A 24,497-nucleotide genomic window follows, 5' to 3' on the forward strand; every position below is an offset into this window, starting at 1 on the left:
TGCGTCTGTGAAGACAGAGGTGGAGGAGGCACAAAGGAAGGGGGCATGAGCACTGGGCCCCTGCTGTGGGGGCAGCTGCCAGGATAGAGCACAGCAGGCCCAGGCCTGTGCCCCTTGACATGTGGCCTGACTAAGTGCACAAGAGCCCGCTGTATTGTCAGCCAAGCCATCAGCTCCTTTGGTCTTATTTCAGCATCCCCATCACTGGGCACACAGAAGGCGCTTAAGCAATGTCTGCTGATTGATGGACACACTGAATTTGCAGTCTGCTGGAACGTCCAGGCTCCCCATTATGTACTTGGGAAGCTGATTTTTTTGAATCCAAGAAAATAACTTTATATTTATCTCTCAAGTTTTGCTGCTCTAATATGGCCCAGCATTGTGGTTAGGACCTTTTTCAGGCCTGATCAGGAAAACTACACCACAGTATTCCTTTGGATGGCACACCATAGGTGTTATATAACTAGATGAAAAGAAAAAGGAACTAATTATATTAAGCAGAACTAGGGAAGGGGATAACAAACAGCAGTGGGGCAGGAGCAACATAACATAAAGATAAAGGGAGAAAGAAAGAAATCTAATTCTGACAACTTTAAATATAAATGGATTAAATAATCCAATAAAACAAAAAAGAACAATTAGATAAGAAAAGAGAAAACAAAACAAAACCCCACCATACAAGAAACATAACTAAAAAGTTAAGAGCAGAATAGACAGTAAAGAAAGAAGAGAATCGAGCGGCTGGAACAAAAGTGACCGTGCCTCGGATGACGCCCAAAGAGCAGGCCCAGCAGTCGCGCTCCTGCCCCTGCCATGGCACGGGCGCCTTCATGGCAGCGGGAGCCCTCTCACTCTAGCACCTCACTTACCTTGGGGCTAAGTCTCTCCTCTCCAAGGCAAAGATCCCTCTCGTTGGGAGAGAAAACAGAAACAAAGCCAGTGAGGAGCAGCCCTCCACAAGAAGTCCCTGGCTGTCGTCCTTCCTCCTCTCTGGAGCTGTGCCCCCCTCTTCCTTGGGTTCTCCTATCTCCCAAAAGATAGAAAACCAAGCACACAAAACTGTGCCCATTCCTAATCCTCTGCCCCACAATCACTCGTTCCTTTGTCCTGTCAGCAATCATTCCTCCCAAACCCCAGCCTTGGCTTAATCCCAGCATCCGCCTCCTTCGCCCGCATCCCAGCACTGATAAACAGAAGAAAACCATGACTCGTCACGGTGGGCATCGGAATGCTCCTTCCTCCCCACTGCCCTTCCAGCCTCACCCCAGCCCTCAGTAACCTCTCCTCTGAGGTTTGGCCAATCCATACTTTACCAAGTCAAGATTCTGGCAGCTGCCATCAAAGAAGCCCAGGACCTGCTCCTTTCTTCCTTGATGAGTTGTCTGGCTCAGTCTCTCCTTCCCAACTCTTCTCCTCATACGGAGACTTCAGCCTACATACTGATAACCTGCCCGTTCCTCAACTTCATTATTTCCCATGACTTCACCTCAGCCACACAGAGAGGCCTTGCCATTTCCTCCAAGTCTTCCATCTCCATGTTCGTGAACTCTGAAATCCCTTTATCTGTTCATAATATTTTATAATTCCATCCTTGACTTTGCTTTCCCACCCCTAATCCCTTTCTTTGCCCTCACCTTGACCTCCAGTCCCTCGACCCCTTGGTTCTTTCTTTCCAGACCATCACTTCTACAATCATTTCAACTCTTCACATCCGAATCCCTTAGCTTATTGGTAATCTTGCCCTGACAAGCCTCAACCTTGGGCTACTCCCATCATGGGCTGCCTTCACCCCTATTCAGATGCTGCCGAACAAAGCTGGAGACAATCACACAACCATCCTGCCTGGCTTCCCTTCAAGTTCATGGTATATAATCTCAACCAGGCCTTCAGTGCAACAAGGCAAGCCTTTGGCAGATCTCTAAGCCAAAGATTGGCAAACTATGGCCAGGGGCCTGTCTCTCAGTTCCTGTACCTCTCCCAAGCTAAGAATGCTTTTATATTTTAAATAGAACTTCATTGTTTTTTTGTTTCAGTTGATTATTGTTTCAGGGGCTATACAAATAACAGGTGGTGGCTGGATTTCCTCTGCAGAAGTCTGCTAACCCCTGTTCTAATCCACTCACTACCCCACCTACCACAACAGCTGTCCCAAGCCTTTCCATCCCTCCTCAAACTTCCCAAGGCTCCTCTCTCCCTACCTGCTCAGCTGAGAACCTCACCTCCAATTTCACTGAAAACCAAGAGCCAATCTTCTCCCCTTCTTCTTTCACATGGTTCAGATGCCTTCCCCTACATCCTTCTCTGCCAGTCTCATGATGAAGTGGCCCTTCTAGTCAAGGCAAATGACTAAACAGGCCTACACAGTGGACCCACTCCATGCCAGCCCTTTGGCGGCCTGCCTCCTCTCCCCATTTGTTCACTTGCCGCCAATCTTTCCCTATCTACTGGCTGCTTTCTCAGTGCCTGCAAACATACTTGTGTCTCCCCCATCCTCAGAAAACCCTCCCTTGCCCTATCTATCCCTTCGAGCTGTCTCGCACATCTCTTCCACCCTTCTTCACTACACTCTGAGAAAGGTGCCTGAAATCTCTGCCTCCCCCTGCCTTTTTTGTGCCCTCCCCCTCCCCTCTCTCTCCCTCTCCTTCTCCCCCCCTCCCCCCTCAACCTCCACGTCCTACCCCCACTCTCTCCTCTCTCCCTCTCTCCCTCCCTCCCTCCCTTTCTCTCTCTCTGTCTCTCTGTCTCTCTCCCCCTCCCTCCCTCTGTCTTCCATAATCTCTCTTCCAACTTCATCACTATAATGAACTGCTCTCCAAAGTGGCCAATGGTCTGAGTCCTCCTCCCTCTTGACCCTTCAATGCGATCACTCACCATCTTCTCTTGACATATGATGACCCTACTCCCTCCTGCTCCTCCTACCTGCATGCCCACTCCTCAGTCCCCTCGGCCGAATTGTCCTCCAGGCCTCACTGGCTAACCGTGGGAGGACCCGAGGCTCAGTCCTAAGCCCTTTTCTCTCCTCCCTGAGTCCTCTCTTGCTTGTGATCTTATCAGCTCCCATGGTTCAACTGTGATCTCTTTGCAGAGATTCTCACAACTCCTTGCCCAGCCTTGACCTCTCCCCTAACGTCTCACATTTCCAGTGGCCTACTGCCCACAGACATCCTGAACTCATCATGTTCAAAACTGACCTCACGATCTTTCCCCCCAAAGCCTACCATCATCCTAACTTCCCTATGACCATCAATGACCAGGTGTCACCTCTGCCCCTCCTTTCCTCTGACTCCACCATTGCCCTGGTCCACCCTGGGGTCCACTCTGACCCCAGCAGCCTTCTCCTGGTCTCCCAGCACTCAACCTCCCCCTTCTGACCCTTCTGACCCTTCTCCCTAAGCCAACAAGAGGATTCCACCAGTGCTCACATCTGACCACACCCCTGTCCTGCTCAAGGATGTCCAAGGCTCCCTGATGCTTCTAGGATCAATACAAAACCCCTGGGTCGCGCTTCCAAGCCCTGGCCCTTTTCAGCCTCACACACTCCTGCCCTTCACACCTGACCACCAGCTCTGTCCCCCCTGCCTGGGATGCTTTCCCAGCTCACTCCCCAGCCCTCACAGGAAGCTGCTCCTGCCTCTCCCCTCAGTTAATGCCAATGTCCCAAATCCTTGTGGCTTTGGTCACCTAGTTACAGCTTGACTTCCTGGCTAAGGGGCACTCCAGCCCTCAGTCAGGAGGCCTCATTTAACTGGCTGTGCAAACCCGGGGGTCTCCTCATCTGTAAAATGGGGACAATGAAAGCTCCTGCCTCCCGCAGCTGTGAGGATCGACGAGATCACTGTGAAGTGCTGAGCCAGCACCCAGCACGCAGCAGGCCCCATGCAAACGCCAGCTCTGGAGATGCTGCTCACTCGAGTGCAAGACAGTCTTACACTTGTCTTTGTGCACACGACCTCATACACAGTGAGCATACCGATGCTTGCCGAGACAGACTGGAGTCTACAAGGCAAGTTCTGAGTTCTAATCCTGGTCTTACTTTCTACTCTCCTCTGAAGAGGATTCACCTCTCCCATCTCCGGACCCCAGCCCTCTCTGGGCCCTGTGCCTCTCTGGGCCCCGTCCCTCTCCGGACCCCAGCCCTTCCTGGGCCTTGTCCCTCCCTGGACCCCATCCCTCTCTGGGCTCTGTGCCTCTATGGGCTCTGTCCCTCCCTGTACCCCATCCCTCTCTGGACTCTGTTTCACTGCAGGATCTGTAAATGGAAACACTTCCCCTGGACCTGGTCAAGGCCAGGATGGGAATGAATAGCAGAGCTACCTGTCACCTACCTCGGCTTTCAGGGCCTCTGGTGCCCCAGCTCCCTGCTTCAGGCCAGGAACAGTGTGCAGGGGACCTGCTGCCCTCGTTGGGTGATGCCTCCAAGGAGATGACCGGCAGGGTGCTAGGGCACTCACATCTTCTCTGGGTTGCCTGCACTGGCCTGTGGAGTTATACTCCATGTCTGCAAGAGAAGAGAGGTGTGAATCCTAGAAGAGCCTAGAAGCAGGTAAAGCAGGCAGAAGGAAGGCCAGAAAGCCACCTGGAGGGTGAGGGTCCAGGAAAATGAGGCTCTGGCCAGGAAAGGGCCTGAAGCCCCCGCTGGGTACGGCTTAGGGCTGTGAAGACAGGAATGAGGAGCCTGGGGAGCCAACAGGTGAATGAAGCTCCTCAGAGAAGATATGAAAGGAGAGCACTTGTAAGCCCTGGGGTCCGACCAGGGAAGGCAGGCTTCTGCCACTCTGGGCCTCCGGCAGGACTCCAGGCCCTCTGCCCCAGATGTGCCTCCCACCCTCGCCCCTCTGTCCATCTCACTGCCGTCTCTCCAGCACTGGCAGCAGCTGGGCCTTGTCTTGGCTCTCCCCTTCATATGGATCTCAGTCCTCACACTGATTCCCCTTCTAAATAGCGCCCCCCCCCAAAGCTGCCCCTCACTTCTCTGGGAATGCCTGCCCCTGACTAGCCCAGACCCACCCAAGTCCTGAGGCCTCCAGTATCCCAGTGTTTTCCTTCAGACCCCGTTCCCCCCCCACCCTGCACACAGAGGTCTGACCCTAATCCCAAACGGGATCCAGGCAACAGGAGTGGAATCTTTCAGCCTGGAAGGCTTACAAAATGCTTTCTAGACAATGTTGCATGCCAGAAAAGGTGGGCATTAGGCTATTGTGATCCCCATAAGGAAACTGAGGCTTGAGAAGGGCAGTAACAAGCCCACGGTCACAGTCACACAGCTAAGAAGTGTCAGTCCAGGTCCCGAGACCTCTGCACATCATTCTGTTTCTCTGCCGTGGGGCCCCACTCTCTGGGGGTCTCTGATGAGAGGCTGGATGGCTACTTGCTGGGGAACTGGGCCCCTCTGCCCCTTCCAGCTCTAAATCAATGACCACAATTGGAGGAGGACTCCAGGTGAGGAAAGGGTCAGGCCCCAGGGCCTGGGTGGGATCCCTTCCGGTTGAGCCCATAAAACTTCACCCCATTGTTAACTGGTTCATTCCTCTGGGGCCCCTTCCCTATGGAGGCCTGATATGTTCCCTCCACACTGCCTGTCCTGAGCCACTCTGGGCCCTGCACCTGGCCACCCTGGCGCCCAACCCAGCCTCAGATGAAGACCCTCAGGAGCTGCCCGAGGGCCAGGGCAGAGCACACAATGAGGACAGAGAAGTGCCAGCTTTGCTGAGGGCAGAGTCCTCTGAAGCCCTGCTGAGCTCTCCCTGAGCCTGGCCCTCCTGATGTCCCAGCTCCAGCTTCCTGCTGTGGGGAGCCCCGTCCACACCTGTGGCCGCAGCAGGATCTCCCCCAAAAGTGGGCTCCTTTGGGGCAGGGCCAGGCCTGGCAACTGTGGGGTACAAGGATCCCCCCACCACGCAGGCACGGGCAGGTGGCCAGGGCACTCTGAGACAGGGGGAACCTTAGTCTGTCCTGCCCTCCATGAAGGCCCAGAGTCTGCACCGGGCCCTGGGCTGGTCTCCACCCGCTGGAACCCACTCCCTCCAGAGCAGCAGGAGGGACCCCCTGGGGAGGCGGGGAGGGGAGGGGGGGGGCCTTCAGGGACCACATTTCCCCCCCCCCCAGGCAGCACTGGAACAAGGGGGGGGGGGGGGGCGCGCGGCCCGGAGCGCTGACGTCAGCAGGAGCAGGGCGCAGGTGCCAGGAGGGCACCGAGGCCACGGGAGTGCCGCACCCAGTGTGCACAGTGCGGGGCACTCTAGGGCACAGGGTTCGAGGCCGGTCAGCTGGGACACCGGCGTGGCTACTCCTGTTAAGGAAAACCCTGCAGATGGGCCCACACCCTCTGAGGGCCCCGGGGGCACCAGCAGGAAGTCTGCTCCCGCCAGTCCCTCCTCCCTTCAATAGACACTAAATATGCGCCTGCTGTATGCCAGGCCCTAGGAACGCGCCTGGGTTTCCTTCCCACACCCTGGCACACAGCAGGCGTTTAATCGGTGCTTGTAACCCGGCGGAGGAGCCGGGTTCAAATCCTCGCCCCCGCTATTTCCTGCCCTTAGATTGTAAGCTCCTTAAGGGCAGATCCTCTGCCTCCTTCTGTATCCTCAGCCCCCGGCATACAGTAGGCACTAAATAAACGTTTACCGACTCACTGCCGGGGTGACCCAGCGCAAATCACGTCACCTGCCCAAGCCCTCCCCACACCCGCTCTACAGCTGGGACCCTCGAGGCCCGGGGGTGAATCCCGTCCCTGACAGACAAGACAGACAGCCTGTCCGGCCACTTTAAGGGATGCCTTCCTTCCAGCTTCCCCTCCGAGGGGCGCAGATAACCCCTCCCCCTACACCCTCCCCTGACACCCCTAAACCCACAATGGTCTCTCCCAAACCCCCACGGCCAGCAATAGTCCCCGCCCGCCGATTTCCACATATGGGCATGCCACGCCCAGCGATTCTTCCACATAAAAAGAGCCGCCCCTCCCAAAGCGCGCGTGCGCAGCGTTTCAGGGGAGGGGGAGTGTGTCCCTACACCCCACCATGCACCCAGATGCTCTGCCTTCAGCACCCACCCCCGTTTAGACAATGGTTTCTGCTGCCTCACCTACCCAGACCTGGACTCCCTCTACCCACCCAGTCCCCTTCCCTTCCCTCCCCCCAGACAATGGGAGCGCCCGCCCCGACCCGGTCAGTCATTGGTTCGGTTCCACACGCCTTGCGACCCCCTCCGCACCTCCGAAGTACCGGTCTTTGCCGGCTAGCGGCACATGCACGCGCACGCGCACTCCCCCCCCCTGCAGAGAAGATGGTCTCGACCACTTTAGGCAGCGGCCGCAGCCCGGAAGAAACCTTTCTTTCACGGTTAAGGCTCCGAGCGGGGGACCCACCGGAGCCGCGACCGCTCAGTGCACTGCTCACCCCCCTTTTCTGCCCTTCATATCCAGCTGGCGACCCCCTTTCCGAACCAGCCCACACTTCCGCTTTCCCCGGCTCTCCCCACACAGTACCATGTACTGGAACTGCGGTGGGACGAACCGGGTCGCAAAGCGCATGCGAGCAATGGCTCCAGGCGGGCGGGGGACCGAGAGCGCGGAGCTGGACCAGTGCGCAGGCGCAGCCGTTTCCGAGCACGTGGGCCCGGCAGGTTCACCTGTCTCTGGCCGGACCACAAAGCCTGTGACGCGTAGACCCCTGGAGGGCAGCCCAGCCCTGCTATAGATGGGGAAACCGAGGCTCAGGCGGGGAAGGAATTTCAGAGTAATGGAATACAGAACCGGAAAGAGCTTGGAGATCACCTCCCCCACCCCCCATTACAGATGGGGAAACTGAGGCACTGTTGGGACGCTGGGGCGTATTCCTGCGCCAATAAAGCAACCTCGGGGTTACTTTAGAAGCAGAAAAGGCATAAGGTTCCTGGAGGACCTCGGGTCCGGGATCCGTGTATTCGGGGGTAGACTGGGTTTGAGTGAGGCACATGGGCACGAAGTCCTCGCCTCGGCCTCGGCCTCTCCTCCAGGGGCATCGCAGCCGGTGATCAAGGGCGGCTGGCCATGGCCCAGATGCAGGCCTTGAGGCAGATGGGTCAAGTGACTCCTCCAAGGTCCCACGACTATTTGAACTCAAGGCTTCACTGTTTCCACTGAACCGCGATAAACCCCATGTGTCCAAAAGTGAACTCACCGTCTTCTCCCAAACCCCCCATCCTCCCTGTCCCTGTGGAGGGCACGCATGAGCCTCGGGGCTGGTCCTGGACCCCTCCTCATTCTTTGTCATCTCCTCCACCCCTCTCCCGTGTCCGAGCTGTTGTCAAGCCCTGTCCATATCCCCCAAATGCGCTCCCTCCGTCACTGCCCAGAGTCCCTGCTCCGGTCAGCCGCCAAGGGGATTTTCCTAAAGTGCGAGTGACCCTTCCATGCACACCCTTTCTGCCCCGCTCAATAAACGCGGGTGGCCACCTGCGGCCTCCTGGATCAAATGCAAAATCCTCTGTTGGGCATTCAGAGCCCTTCATAACTTAGCCCCCTCACTTTTCCAGTCCTCTTACACCTTGCACCCACAACCCCTCCCATAAGCCTCAATACGATGACACTAGTCTCCTAGTAGTTTGGTGCTGGTGCTGGTGCTGGTGCTGATGCTGCTGGTGGTGGCAGTGGTGGTGTTGGTGGTGTTTTTACACAGGACATTCTATCTCAGCTCAGGGCACTTTCTCTGACTGTTCCTATGCTCGGAATACTCCCCCTCCTTATCTCCACCTCCTGGTTTCACTGACTTCTGAAGGGTTAATTTCTACCCCTTATAATGATATTGTCCATGGACTGTAAATTTTTCCTTTATGACCCTGCCCTGGTATGACCCCACTATCTGTGTGTGCTTGTAGACCCCAGGAACAAGCCATTCTTGAATTCCTTTAAACTTTGGGAGGACTGACTATCCGCCCAGAGTTTATTTAGTAAGTAAAGACTTTGGCCGCTGATACTGGAAAGTACACCAGGCACTTTCACGTCCTTGCTGATTTAGCTTGCTTCCCCTGCTTATCCTATATTCAGTCAGCAATCCTTGAGTCCTTATCTTTCTTCCGATTTTACTGTTTCTTTTCCAACTCACTTAGCACAAAGCCTCCTTTGTCTAAACTCCTTAAAAGTTGGCTAGTGAGAAACCCAATTCGGAATCTCACCCATGGAGAGGACGCTCTGCTTGGGACCCCCCAGTCGGGACTCATAGGCTGAAACCCCGGATTCCCCAGCCACTGTGAAAAAGTGAAAAGCTGGTTCTCCCCCCATGGTGATGTTTTCTCTTTCATTTTCTTCTATGCTTATAGTAATACTTTTTTTTAAAAAAGCAATCGGGGTTAAGTCACTTGCTCAAGGTTACACGGCCAGGTGTTTCTGAGTGGGTGCTAAGTGTCTGAGCCCGGGATTCGATCTCCAGGTCTTCTCAACACTGGAGCCGTATAGTAATACTTTTAATCTTACTCAGTTTTTTAGCATTGCTGTGTCGCCTATATTACATATGTAAGAAATGTTCTTTACCGTTCTTTTTCCTATAATAAACTTTTAATTATTAGTTTTGGTGAACACGTGTCATTTTGTGGGAGCGAATCCAATCCTAATTAGGCAAAATTGATCCTTAATCACACAACTTCTTTCAAATCTCAACTAAAATCCCATCTTCTACAGGAACCTTCTTAATCCTACTGCCTTCTGTTTCCTGTTTATCTTCCCCACAGCTTGTTCTCGAAATGTTGTCTCCCGCATTAGACTAGGAGCTCATTGAAGGGAGGGACTGTCTTTTGTCTCTTTGTATCCCCAACACTTAGCACAGTGCCTGGGACATACCGTAGTAGGAACTTAATAAATGCTTATCGATGAGAAATTAGTCTTTAAAAAATATAAAAGTAAATAATCAAACATGTAAATAAATAAATAGATGAATGAATAAATGAAAATGAAAGCAATGATCTTTCCTAACTATGACCACAGGAAGAATCCTATACAAAGCAAGTAATCGGGGAGAACACAAAAATAAATGGGAAATTTCATTTACATATAAATGGAAAGCTTTTGCAGGAACAAAATCAAAATAGTGAGGATAATAAGAGAAATTATCAATTGGGAAAAAATATTTGAATCAAATATTTCTAGTAAGGTTCTGATATGCTATATGTATGTGTATGTATGAATTACATGTATGTATGTATAGAAATTAGCCCACATATATAAGACCATTCTCTAATTCATCAATGGATATGAGCAAAAGGTTACCTCAAAAGATGAATTGCAATCCCTAGGCAACCTTATGAAAGATTGCTCCGAATCTTTAGGAATGAAAGAGAGGCAAATTAGAACAACCCTGATGTTTTACTTCACACCTAACAAAGATGACAAAAGATATAGTGTTGGAGAGGTTTCGAAAAGACAGACACACTAATACATGGTTAGTGGAGCTGTGAATTAGTCCAAGCATTCTGGATAGCAATATGCAAATACTTTTAAAAAGTGGCTGAAATGTCTATACCTTTTGACCCATCAATCTCAATGCTTGTCATATATTCCCCAAGGAGATGAAAGAGGGAAAGTGAGACCCCATATTCACCATAATGCAAATAGCACTACTTTTTGCAAAGAACTAAGTGGGGGAGGGAGCAGGTGGCAATCGATTGTCTAAACATGTTGGGGTATGAGAATGTAATAGAATATTATTGTGCTATAAGAAATGATGACTTGAAAGGATTAAGAGAATTATGGGAAAACATGAACTGACAAAGAGGGAAATAAACATATCCAGGAAAAGAAAAGCATATACAATGACTACAGTAGTGTAAATCACAAAATAAATGAAATTGAATGTGTGTAATTATGATGACTAAGCTCAGCCAGGATGAGTTGAGAAGGCACATCCCCCTCCCCGCGTGGTAGAAGTGGGGAGAAAGGGGTACAGGGGTGAATTTACTGCACACACTGCCAGACATCGTTGAGGTGTTAGTTGGTTGCACAGAGCTGTTTTGTTTTGTCGAGATTTTTTCTCCTTTTTTAATCTTTGATGTGAGGAAAGGCTCACTGAGAGTTGAGAGAAATATATATTCAAAGATGAATGTGGTGTAATAAATGTAATATTGTAATAATAATATTAATGTAATATTGTAATAAATAAATGTAATAAAATGTATCAACAAAAAGACATGGATGAATGAAAAACTCTGGAGGCTTCTATTTGTCATACAACGTAGGGAATGCATTATGGACCTCTCACATTTTCTTCGTGTGCCAGAAATGATTACCCATTCTGAAGAACATTGCAGTTAATGGAAGCAAGACATATTCATTACTACTTTTTTCACCCTTAAATCTTGACATTTGCCCCCCACCCCCTACAGATGAACTTTATGTTATTTTTGCCCAGCCACAAGTCACTTTGCTGGCTACTCTCCAACTGTTTCCTTGACAACTCCCACCCAACACCTCTCCAATTCTGTAACCATGTGAACCCTGATCAAAGTGTTTCAGTCATTGTTCCTGAATGCGGTGGAATGCTCTACTTCCCTGTGTCCCCATTCACTATCCCCTCAGCTTAGCTGACCAAAAGCTGGCTTTGGCTCCCTGGTCACCATTGCCCAAGAATAAGATCCAACTAAAGTGGGAGTCAGAAGTCTCCTTTCTCAGTTGGTAAACCACTTCACAAAGAAGAGGCCCAACCCTTGGGATTGCCCTGGGGAAGTCCCTTCTTCTGATAAGGCACTGCCAAGGTGAGAGGTGAAAGACAAATGACTCAGTAATGAGTCATGAGAGATATCCTACGAACGAATACACACATGCACGTATGCACAATCCAGCCAAACAAATCAACATGTTGGTTCTCTCTGAGAATGCACATCTCTTCCATTTCTAGTCCATGACCTCTCTGCCAATCAGTAGAAGGCCTGTTATATCGTTAGGCTTTTGAAGTCACTGTGGTTCACTTTGATCTGAAGACTCTTTGAATGAGAGAGAGAAAGACAGAGAGAGCGCCAGACCTGATCCGAGTCCAAATCTGCCATCAGCTTACTCTGTGACCTTGGACAAGTCTTTTCCCCATGCCTCCATGCTTCTTGGTCTTCCTCTTCAGGGCAATGAGGGGACAAGAGATGCAAGGAGGTCTGTTTATGCATTCCTTCCAGCATGGCAGTGTTCTGCCTTCATTGACCATCCAGGACACAGCCTGGAGGCACCAAGGGGGCGTCTAGAACACCACCCCCTACTTGTCATGTCTAACTCCTAGCTTCTCCAGATGGAGGTCTAAAGAGGAAGGGATAGAATCCTGTGACCTAGAGATAAGGGAACTCTTGAGACAGATAAAATAATCCCCATGACCACCTAAAATCTCTCACTCATCCTGAATTGGCCCTAGATCCTGCTTTGGTCTACAAACCATTCTGGGAAAGTTTGCTGATATTTCTAACTACTAGCTTGCCAAATAGTTGTGCCATTGCTTTGCTTTTGTATTTGTCTCCTCGGCCTCTAGCATTGTGCTTAGCCCATAACAAGCACTTAATACATGATTCTTTCATTTGTCATTCATTCTGGAAAGTAACTTTTTAGTGCTTTGATTGACATGAATTATATTTGTAAATCGATGTATGTAGTACTGTCATGTTTATTATACTGACAAGGCCTAACCATTAACAATGAATCTCCCTTCCTTTATAGTAATATAAATTAACAATGTATTATTTTCTCCCCAATGATGATATAAGCTCCTGATCAAAGTATTTCAGTCATTGTTCCTGAATTCAGTGGAATGCGCTACTTCCCTGAATGCTTCACTATCCCCTCAGCTTAGCTGACCAAAAGCTGGCTTTGGCTCCCTGGTCACGGGAACTGTTTTTTACCTTTTTGTTTGTTTGTTCTCGTGTTTTGTATCTTTAGCACTTAGTACAGTAGCTGGCACATAATAGGCCTTAATAAATGTTTATTGATTGTTTGAGTCTCTCCTACAGGCTATGTAATCACTAGCCACTGCAGCACAATGGATAGAGCGCTGGTCCTAGAGTCAGGAAGACGAGTTCAAATCCAGACTCAGACATGTACTAACTGTGTGATCCTGGACAAGTCACTTAACTTCTATTTGTCTCAGTTTCCTCAACTGTAAAATGAGGATAATAACAGCACATACCTTCCAGGGTTGTCACAAGGATCAAATGAGATATTACTAGACATGCTTAGCACAGTGGCTGACATATAGAAGGTACTACATAAGTGTTTATTCCCTTCCCTCCCATTTCCTTATCTTTCTTGTTCAGTGTCTGTATTTTAGCCTCTGATAAATCTATTACTGCTTTTCCCATTCGTTACAGTTATCTTGTTTGGAACTGTTCATAATTGTGAACAGTTGTGAAAAGTTAACTGATTTTATATAGCCCACCAGTCAGGAGACAAGCATTTATTAAGCACTTAGTATGTGCAGGTATTGTGCTAAGCATTTACACAAAGAAAAACACAAACAGTACCTGCCCACATTCTAATGGAGGAAACAACATATAAAATAACTAGGTATAAACAAGACATATACAGAGTACATGGAAGGTAAGTAGTCTACCTGTCTCTCTCCCTCTATTCTCTCCTTCTCTCTTTGTCTCTCCTCATTATCTCTTTATCTCTGTCTCCATCCCCATCTCTGTATCTCTTCCTCTGTGCCTCTTTGTCTGCCTGTTTCTCTCAGAAAGGTCCTTCATCTAGTCTATCTCTGTATGGGTCTGTAATGGTGATGCAATTTGAAGATTCCTTTGTATTGCTAAGCTGACAGGTTACTTAGCACCTAGTTTCAAATTAAGCTTCTGTTAAAGAAACAGAAGGTATGAACCCCTGTTGCTGACATAACAGGAAGAAGCAATACTGTATATAAGGAAAAACCCAAGCTGGGAAAGTCCGAATTTCCTGGGAACTTGTGGTGGCAGAGCTCCTTCTGAGGGCCAGCCAAGCTGCTGAGGACTTCTGAGGGTCATCCAGAGCTGCCAGAGCTGCCAGAGGAGGCATGACTGTGGTGTCGGTACTTTGTCTGTTTGTGGCTTTGTTAAGCCTTGACTTCCCAGGAATAGAGACTGTGAAGGATTTAAGGTAGACTGAACACTGTGAACTTCAGTGTGGAAATGCACGGAGAGCTGGACAAGGAAGCTGTCTGCCTTTGAACCCAGGTGACAGTTTGGTGGATTCTGGTAGGAGCTACCTGCCTCAAGTCAAAATGAAAAGACTTCTCCATGGATACTGAGTAGTGACTGGTGAAATTGTCTGAGTAGTGACTGACCCTGATGTGAGGTTTTGCTTTGGGACTCACTTTGGGAAGAGTTGCATGATTTGGCCAGATGAGACTCTGGGCAGCTGTTGGGCCCCCTCCCCAACCCCCAGTTTTGAAAACCCAGATATTGGTGATTCCCTCTCTGGTAACTAACTAGGTATGGATGTAATGGTCAGAAAGCTAGAAGCCCTGTCTGCTAAATTGTGTTATTTTCTGTTTCGTAGTAACTGATGGAATTGTAATTTATTTGTGATTGCACTTTGTGATTGAATTAAGTACTCTCATTGACTAAATTAATGTACTATCCTGGGGTGGAGTGCTTTGACTTTTGTATTTTGTGCCCCTTAAGGGGGCAAGCCTCCTTAATGATGATTGAATGATTGAGTAAGGCCTCCTTAAGGATGATTGAATAATTGAGTTACTAAATGATTGTACTTTGTTGAAAACTATTTGTGACCACTTTGGTGAAAACTATGCGGCCATTTTAGTAATAAGTCATTGTGAATTCTGTATTTTGTTTTTCTATGATAAGGTGTAATATTGTGAATGCTGTACCTTGATTTTCTGTGAATGTTTTGCTTTGGTTTGTTATTGAATAGAGTGTTCACTATACTATGTAATCAGAACCTTGAAAGCTGTTCACAGTAACATTCTTCTGGAAAGCTGCTTGTGCATGGCTTTACAGGGTCTCCATCTTTGTTCCATCTCTCCTTTGCTGTCAGAGATTTTTGTTCCTGTAGAAAATAGATTTATAACCCCCATGTGCAGATGATAGAAAAGTATAATATTTCCTGCCTGTCTGATAGAAGGAGCGCTCCAAGAATTTGCTTTTGTATCCACATATGAGTATGAGGACTCTGTACTCTCTCTTTCCCCCTCCCCCTACCACCATAACTAAGGAGCTGATACATTCGCTTCAGACAACTTTGGTGCAATGATGGTATACTGGGCTGTGGGGACCAACCCCTAAAGCATGCACAGGTATTCCTTACCTGGATTCAGTCTAAGAGACCACATGGCCTAGAACTGGATGAACTATTCTTGTCCCCTACCTTCCCTTCTTCCTTCCAGCTTTGAAGCCTGAGAATGGAGAGATGAGGTCCTCTGCACCTCAACCCCAACTCCAGCCACAAGCTGTGAGCACACAGCTGCTTCCATTTCTTTTGTGTTCACTCTTTCTTGATCTTAAATGAAGAAAAATCCTGAGATGGAATTGTCCAGGTGTTGACCTTTTCATCTTTGCCAGGTTCAAATGCAAGGGGAAGCCAGAAAGATAGACACTGAAGATATTTATAAATGCCTGTTTATTGTCTGATTTGTTGCTGATAAAACCACTGGGGATTGCAACAGGTTTAGCCTCATAAGCTAATGGGCCCAAGTTGGTTGTATTTCTGCCCTTGGAATGGTGGTCATGAAACATGAATGGCTTGTGATGATGGCCCCAGTGACTAAAATGTCTAATGAGACCAACCTCTCTACTTATACAAGTGATTCCATTCCATCCTATCTTATCCAGAAGATTTTCTCCTCTATTATCCCCCCCAAAACTGATTTTCAATATCTCCTTTTCAATTGGCTCATTCCCTATTATCTAGAAACATACCCAGGTCTCCCCCATCCTCAAAAAACTCCTCACATGGTCCACCCATCTCCCCTGGGTATCATCTGATATCTCTTTTCCCTTTTGTGGATAAACTTTTAGGGAAGTTTGTCTACAATCAATGCCTCTTTGTCTTGTCCTATCATTCCCTTCTTAATTATGTGCATTCTAGCTTCTGACCTGATCATTTAGCTAAAACTGCTCTCTCCAAAGCTGCCTATAATGGCTTAGATGCCAAATATAGTGGCTTTTTCTCAGTCCTTATCCTTCTTGATCTCTTTGTCTTTGGCATTGTCACCCACACTCTTCTCTTTACTTCTCACTTTTTTCTTTTCTCGCTGCTCTTTCCTCCTCCCTGTCTGACCGTCCCTTCTCAGTCTCCTTTGCTGGATTCGCATAGAGGTAATTTCTGCTAATAGTGAGAATCCCCCAAGGCTCTGTACTCTCCCCTTCATCCTCTATACTACTGCAATTGAATTAAAATTTCAATTCATCCACTTTCATGGTTTCAATGATCAGCCCTAAGCAGGAGATTCTCACATTATTTGTCCAGCTCTATCCTCTCTCTTGACTTCCACATTTCCATCTCCAACTCCCTATTGAACATTTCAACCTGAACGTCTTATAAGCAATTTAAATTCAATATGTTGAAAACTGAACTCATTTTCTTTCCCCCACAAACTTTTTCCTCTTCCTAATTTCCCTATTACTTTAAAGGATACACCCAATCACCCAGGCTTGAAACCTAGGTGTCATCCTTGGTTCTTTACTCTATCTCTCTCATTTCCCCATATCCAATAAATTTTCAAGTCCTCTCATTTCTACCTTTGTAACATCTCTTGTATATGCTCTCCCTTCTCTCCTTTAACACCACCACCACTACCCTAGTGTAGGCCCTCATATTCTTCCCCCTTGACTATTGCAATAGCCTGCTGTTTGGTCTCCCTAACTCAAGTCTCTCTCTACTCCTGTCCATCTTCCATTTGTTTGTCAAAGTAATCTTCCTGAAGTACAAATCTGACTATGTCACCCCCTTACTCAATAAACTCCTGTGGCTCCATATTGCCTCCAGGACCCAATAGAAAATCTTCTATTTAGCCTTTAGAGCACTTTGAAAGCTGTTCCTCCTTCCAGGTCTCTTACTACTTACACCCTCCCCCAAAATATACTTCAGTCCAGTGAGGCTGGTCTTCTTGCTGTTCCTCACACTCAAAACTCCTCCTCACTCTGAGCATTTTCTAATTCTCCTCCATGTCTGGACCTCTCTCCCTTTCTGCTTCCTAAATTCTCTGACTTCAAATTCCTACTAAAATCCCACCTTCTTCAGGAAACCTTTCTGATCTCCATTGATATTGGTGCCTTCCCTCTGAAATCATCTCCAGTTTCTCAAATCTATGTCTTGTTTGTGCATAACTGTTTATATGTTGACTCCCTCATTTAAACAGAAAGAGAAAAACTAGATCCTACTTTAGGCTTTCCACAGGAGATTAGGTTAAAAGAAAAAAAAAAGAAAAGAAAAAATCCTGTAAGACACTTTTTTTCTGTCATTTTGACATTTGGCCGAGTTGGAATTACAGAAATAAAGTTTGTAGAACTGCTAAAAAAAAATCTTAACAGAATCTGAAGGCTTGGAGATTTATCATTAAGAAGATTGGAAATTAATCATTTTAAGATCACAAGAGAGAAAACTCCTGAGACTCTGGAGTAATTTCAGGAAATCATTCCCTTATGAAACATCTTATTAAGTTTAGGGGTACCACTTTGTATAATTTGGCTTAAACAATAAGGATTAAATATTATAAAAGTTTTTTAAAAGTTGTTAGTAAGATTAATAGCCTCATTGTTCCAGAATAATGAAGGAAATTTTGTTGAGTAGTAATCCCAGAAGGAAAAGAGTGAAGGAAAAAAACTAGGTCAATAGTTTGCACCTTATAGCAACCTCTTGTTAACCTTTCCTCGACTTTTCAGTTTTTATCCTACTGTGTTAATAATCTTCATCCACCCATCTCTAAACAAATTAAGCTGACTATTTCTGATTCCTTGGCCATACAAAATGGGGAAGTCAGTCAGCCTCTGCCCTTGGTGAGCTCACCCTTCTCTGTTCTGGTTGCAGAAACTTATTAGCTGTGTAATCTTACGCAATTTATCTTATCTCTGTTTGCCCCAGTTTCCTGATCTGTAAAGAAAAAAAATAATAATGACATGCAAATAGCCCTTCTCAGAACTAGTACATTGCAAGCCCTCTAAATAATTTGATCTGTACCTGACAATGTAATTAACCAGCAACCAATCATTGTTTTTAAGGGCATCTACCACTTCCTTCTGACTACTATAATAGCTGCCAAACATATGTATGTGTAGTTATGTGCCAGCCAGCAAGGCCCTGATTCAATTGGCATTTTCTCCTTATACATTCTTGGCCCCCCCACCTCTTTTCTGCTTGCAAGCAAAAAAAACCAAAAGGATAGCAATGATTCCTGGGACACACAAGTCAGACCCAGAAGAGAATTTCTTCTTTGCTCTCTTCTGAAGGAGGGAATTGTCACTAAGACGAGTCAAGTTTTCGCCTGCTCTGCTTTTGGCAGACAGAGAGACACACAGAGAGAAAAGGAGACACAGAAACAAAGAGAGAGGAGGAGAGACAAGGGAAGAGTACATGAGGCTAACATCTGGATAACTGAAGGACCCCATCACTGTCACGCCATTCCTCTGTGCCAGGCTTGCAGTCTGCTTCCCAAGGTCCTCATCTAGTTCTTCTTTCTGTACAGGTGGTCTGTAGCATATTACAATAATGATCCCTTCTATCTTTCCTTCCTCTGACATCATGCTTCTGCCTCTGTTTCCTAGATTTCCCCACATGAGTGTACCTTTCTAATACACAATGTTACCCCCTGCCCCGTCTGTCTTGTTTCTTTTGAATATTATGGCCATTCAGAGTACGGGAATGGGTCTTTTCCCACCAACTCCATTATATCTTGGAAGTCAAATTTGGCCTCCTTGAATTAGTTCTTCTTGTTTGTTGTCTAAACCCTGGGTTTCTTTAGCCTCTTGTGAAAGGAGTGTCTCAGTCACCATTCTTATTTCTCCTTTGATACTACTCCACATATTAACTACCAGAGAGAATATGAACAGGCAGGACCCCCCTATTCTTTTTAGTTTAAAGTCTTTTTATTAGATTTGCATGTTATCTGGTCAATACATTCTTATCAGCCTTGGTTAGGTATACTTCATCTCTAGTCAGAAATCTGTCCATTCCATATTATAAGCTATGATTAATAAATCTACACCCCATTCTCAGATGTCCCATTCTTACCCAGGTACTCACTTTCCAAATTTAATTTTCTCTTCTGCATTCCTTTCCTTTAATAGGTAACAGTAGGAAAAGACAACCCATGCCCTATAATATTCAGTTTCTTGTCAAAGACTTCATAAACATCGACAATATTTCTTAGATCCCTCCTGGTACTGCCAATTGTGTTCATGTGAATTACCAAAAATGAACATTTGTTACTCATTTTGATAAGTGAAGATTCTCTGAATTATCTTGGATATATGCCCCCAAGAATACAATAGGCTTCTCTAATTCTTTTGACATCAACTTACTACACTTACTGAAGTTGGAGCTGGATACTGATCCTCGCGAGGACTGAGTCTCTGAATACGACCTCAATTCCATGTAGAGCATGGATGCCAAAAGCTGTTATCAAACCAACTAACTTCTGATTACCCCCTGGGAAGGGAATCGCCAACTACTATCATTCTTCCTCTATTCTTCAGTAGATCTTTGCATCTTAGTGGATTTATTGCTATGCTTTTTAATGTTTTTAGTATAAAAGGGCATTGTATACTTGAAAACTTTTTCTGTGCTACATAATCATGTGATTTTATTATTTTTATTATTAAGATGATCTATTATATTTATAGTTTCCTAATATTGGACCGATCCCACAGTGTGATATAAATCTACCTGCTCATTGTGTCTAATCATCAAGATATGTAGTCATATGCCCTTTGCTAAAATTTTATCCAAAAATTTTGCATCAATGTCCATTAGAGATAATGATCTATAGTTTACTTTTTCTACTTTCTCTCTCCCTAATTGAAGTATCAAGACCATATTTGCTTCATAGAAAGAGTTTGTTAAGATCTATTTTTTCTCTGTTTTTACAAACAATTTATAATATATTGGAATTAATTATTGATTTTTTGATAGAATTCACTTATAACTCAATCTTGTCTTAGAATTTTTTTACTTTGGGATCTTTTTAATGTTCACCTGAAATTCTTTTCCATTATGTTAATAATCAATTTTTAAATTCAAATGAACATTTTCCCCTTTATTTCTTCATTCAAGAGCCAGCTTCTGTAGTTCAGTCAGTCAGTCTCTGAAGGACATTGATGTTATATGAGATTGCCCAAATCCTCAGGGAATGTTTTCCACAATCTTGGGCAGGACCCCATCCAACTAGAAGACTTTACTTCTGTACAGAGTGTAAACAGAATCTAATCTAGGTGAATTCTAAAGCATCTAGTTCCTCATCCTTGCAGAAACACGCCCCCCATTGGAATTTGGTGTAACCAAACTCTGGGTGGATTTCTTTGTCCAGGTTGCTAGAGGTGACTTAATCTCATGATCAAGTCACATTCTCAGCAGGAGAGGCTAAAGGCTTTCAGCTCACCCCCTCATTTGAAAGTCTGCCCCCTCACTCATTGTTCACCAATGCAAGATTACTTTTCACCTGTCAGGGGCACCCCATTTTCTAAAAGTATATTAAGCCATTCAGTATCACCATTAGGTAAGAGAAACCACTAACCATCAATTTGTTGATTATCAGCTAGACTAATTAACAGATTATTAATTGCCCAGAAACATCATCTCTCTGCCTTTTCATTCATCTCACAGCCATATCTCCTCCTAAAATTCCCCTTCCTTGGTTCTCCTCCTTCCCTTCCCCCTCTCCATGATATCTACATTTCTGGAATGAACTCTCCCCAGTGCAGTCTATTCAGTAATTTTTTTTTTCCATTTTGTCAATTGTAGTTTTAAAATAATTGATTGAGGGGCAGCTAGGTGGCACAGTGAATTGAGCACTGGCCCTGGAGTCAGGAGGACCTGAGTTCAAGTCCGGCCTCAGAAACTTAACACAAAAACTAGCCATGTGACCTTGGGCAAGTCAGTTAACCCCAATTGCCCTCCAGAAAGGAAAAAATTGGTCGATTTTTCTTCTACCTCCTTAATTTGGCTTTTAAAATCCTTCTTGAGGATTTTATCCAAGGATGCTTTTTGGGCTTGAGACCAGTTCATATTCCCTTTTGAGGTTTCAGATGTGGGTATAGTGTCAATGCTGTCCTGGTCTGAATTTGTATTTTGATCTTCTCTGTCACCATAGTAAGATTCTATACTCTTTGCTTTTCCAATTTGCTTTTTGCCCATTGTGATTGCCTATTTCCTGGCTTTCCAAGTGGATTTCTACTTCTGTGGCACAGGAGTCTCTCTCCCATGCTTCTTGTGCTGGGAGCTAGATGCCTGGTTACTGGCTTTGTGTGCTGTGGCCTCTGGTTCTGTCAGTTAGAAGCTATATAATACTGCAGCTCACCTGGTGCTGAGCTGGAGCTGGCTGGTGTGTGCTGAGGTCAAAGCCATTTGGGATGTCTTTCTGAATTTCCCCAGGGTTATACTGAAATTTTCAATGTAAGGTATGGGGGAGAAGTGGTCTGGCTACTGCCGGACTCCACCTCCCCTAGGGCTCCACTAAAGCACAGGCAGGCTCAGCCACTGGTGGACGCCTGTCCAGGCTGGTGTCTATCCATTCCCCTGGTTGTGCAAAGGTACCCCTGGGGTCCTGGTGTTTGTGCTTGCTGGCTCTACCACCCTGGGGTTCAGGAGCTCCTTCTGGTCCCACTGAGGTGGGGCTTGCTGGGACACCTCCCGTCCTGCACTGGTCTCCTTCAGCCACAGCAAGAGGGACCCTTCCTGTCAATTTCCCTAGGCTCCCAAGCTATGCTCCTTCTGCTGGTTCCACTATTTTAGGATTTTTCCTGGGGCAATATTCTCTGGGTGCTTCAAGGTCAACAAGGAGAGGATGAGAGCACCTATGGTTTACCCCACCATCTTGGCTCCCTGAAGTATAAGTAGGTATCTTTCAAACATTCAGTCTGTGGACTCATAGCCCCAGGAGTAGCTGCTGCTGCTGCTACCAAAGGCCCTGCACTTGTCTCTCTCCCAGCTCTGACAGACCCCTGTCTTATGCTGAGAGGTTTGGGAATCACCACTGCCAGGGGTGATTCAGTCTGCCAGGACCCTCTCCCACTCTGCTATCGTCAGGTCTGTGCTGGTGCAACCCACAAGCTCTGTGCACTTGCAGCCTGGTACAGCAGATCTTCCCATCAACTTTCCCTATTGTCCTGGGCTGAAAACCTGCCACACTCTGTCTCTTAGTGGATTCTGCCACTGTAAAATTTGTTCCAATTCACTTTTTAGAGGTATCTGAAGGAATTTGGGGGAGAGCTTAGGTGAATCTCTCTGCTTTCACTCCCCATCTTGGCTCCACCTCCCCATACCCCCCCAAGGCAGTCTCTTAGAAGCCCTCCATTTCTTGAAGGTTCATCTTAAGGGACCATGTTACACATGAAGCCTTCTCTGCCAATCTCCAGATAAGAGTAGTATCTCTCCATAAAATTTCCCATAATCCTTTCTTCTACATCCTTCCTTTTCCCCTATTACATTATCCTACCTTATGAAAAAGCACTTTGTGTTGTGCCTAACATTATACCAGTGCATAGGCCAGTATCTAGCATACCGTAAACACTTGATAAATGCCTGTAGATTGTCATATTCCAAACATCACTTAGCAAAAATGTGAGCTAGACATTGCATATATTATAGTTTAATAGATGAAGAAACAGAAATTTAGAGAAACCATGTGAATGACCAAGAGACATATATCCAGTGTCTGAACCAGGACTCAAACTATTGTGTCCTGACCCAGGGATAAGCACTCCTCCTGCCAACTCTAAACTTCTTCAAATAGCATGAAGTGAAGAAGAAGGATGGAACAAGAGACTCCTGGGAGCCAAACTAACATTTTAACTGGGCTGCATTAAGTATGAGGGTACAAAGCAAAGTGTTGGGGCCCTAACACAAGTCAGCCACTTGAAGCATTTAACTGAGAAGACACCTCTCCCAAAGGTGACAGAAGCCAGTCCCAACATGTGTGTACTCTGTGAGGGCAGAAGCTTCCTAAGGAGCCTGTGCCAGGTCACCGATCTTCATGAAGATATAATCCTTATTGTTTCTGACATTTGCCTTCGAGTCCTCCAAGAGCTGGCACACCTCAGCATCAGAATACTTTGTGAGGCGGAATGTTGCATACGTATTATGTCTCTGCTTAATGACTTCTAAGAGAGAAACAGAGAAACCAGGATGTCACTGAGAAGCCCTTTCTGCTCTGTGCCCTCCTTGTTAGAAGAAAATTAGCTCTGGAACCTTGTCATCAAAGCAACTCGAAGACCAGGTGGTCACAGAATCTCAGAGCAGGAAAGGACCTCACAGGGACTCTCCTTTCACATACTTGTACAGATTTCTATCTATGCTCTGACATCCTTAACAGGTGATTATCCAGCCTGAAATCAAAGGTTCCTAGTGATACAAGAAAAAGAATGCCTTGATATCTCCTCCCCTTCACATATTTGATGACAGTGATGGTGCCTCTCAGAGTCTTCTTATTTACACATACTTAACTCCTTCAACCATCCCTCAAAGGAACTGGCCTCCATCCATCTCCCCATCTTGCCTGCCTTCTGACATGAAACTAGGTATATCTTAGGAGCCATCACAACTTTTTCCAGGCCTTCCCCACCCCACCCCACCCCTCTCTCTCTGCAACCTTCATTGCTCAGCTCTCTCCAAAGTTACTTATAATATCTTAACTGCCTAATCTAATAGCCTTCTCCCAATTATAGCCCTTCTCGATCTCTCTGTAGCCTTTGATACCATCAATCATGCTCTTCTCCTGATATTCTCTTCTCTCTAGGTTTTTGTGCTGCTGCCCTCCCCTAGCTCTCCTCCTACTCATGTAACTGCTCATTCTCAGCGGCCTTTGCTGGATCTTCTGATGGTCATGACAATTATCAGGGTCCCACAGGGCTCTGAGCTCCCTTATTTTCTCCTTCTGTCCTATTTAACTTGATTTCCTATGGATTTAATTGTCATCTCTATGTTGATGACTCTCATAGCTACTCATTCAGCCCTAACCTGTCCCCTGACCTCCAGTCTTCCATCTCCACCTGTCTATTGGACATCTTTAACTCAACATGTCCAAAACTGAACTTATCCTTTCTGCTAAACTCCTCCTTCTTCCCAAGTTTTCAGTCATTGTCCACTGTAATAACTATCCTCACAATCACATCCTAGGAGTCAACCTTGACTCTTCATTCTCTTTTCCCCTGTATACAAAGCCTACGAAGTCACCTTTGTAACATCTCTCAAATATGCTCCCTTTTCTCCCCTATGACGACCACCACTTCAGTGCAAGCCCACATCGAATCACACTGGGACTACTGCAGTAGCCCACTGATGGCTTTGCTGTCTCAAGTGATTTTCCTAAAACAGGGCTCTGACCTTGTCACCCAATCCCACCCCATTCAATAAACTC

The 24,497-nt window shown here is 46.5% G+C and overlaps 1 protein-coding gene across 8 annotated transcripts in view; it reads right to left on the reverse strand.

The window, feature by feature from the left end:
- Positions 1–22,714: 22,714 nt before the first annotated feature.
- The window catches only part of PLA2G4C (phospholipase A2 group IVC), a 30,897-nt gene continuing 29,114 nt past the window's right edge, over positions 22,715–24,497 (reverse strand). For 7 of the 8 annotated variants that reach the window (XM_069103304.1, XM_069103303.1, XM_069103298.1 and 4 more), the window contains one exon: positions 22,715–23,241. In XM_069103304.1, coding sequence (XP_068959405.1) covers positions 23,084–23,241 — 158 coding nt within the window. In that variant the 3' untranslated portion in view covers positions 22,715–23,083. The remainder of the gene's footprint in view (positions 23,242–24,497) is intronic. The other variant, XR_011171367.1, reaches the window with a different exon arrangement.

Source organism: Petaurus breviceps, unplaced genomic scaffold, assembly GCF_028583685.1.
Source record: "Petaurus breviceps papuanus isolate PSGF00001 unplaced genomic scaffold, PetGlider_PUasm1.0 577, whole genome shotgun sequence".
Classification (NCBI taxonomy): Eukaryota; Metazoa; Chordata; class Mammalia; order Diprotodontia; family Petauridae; genus Petaurus; species Petaurus breviceps.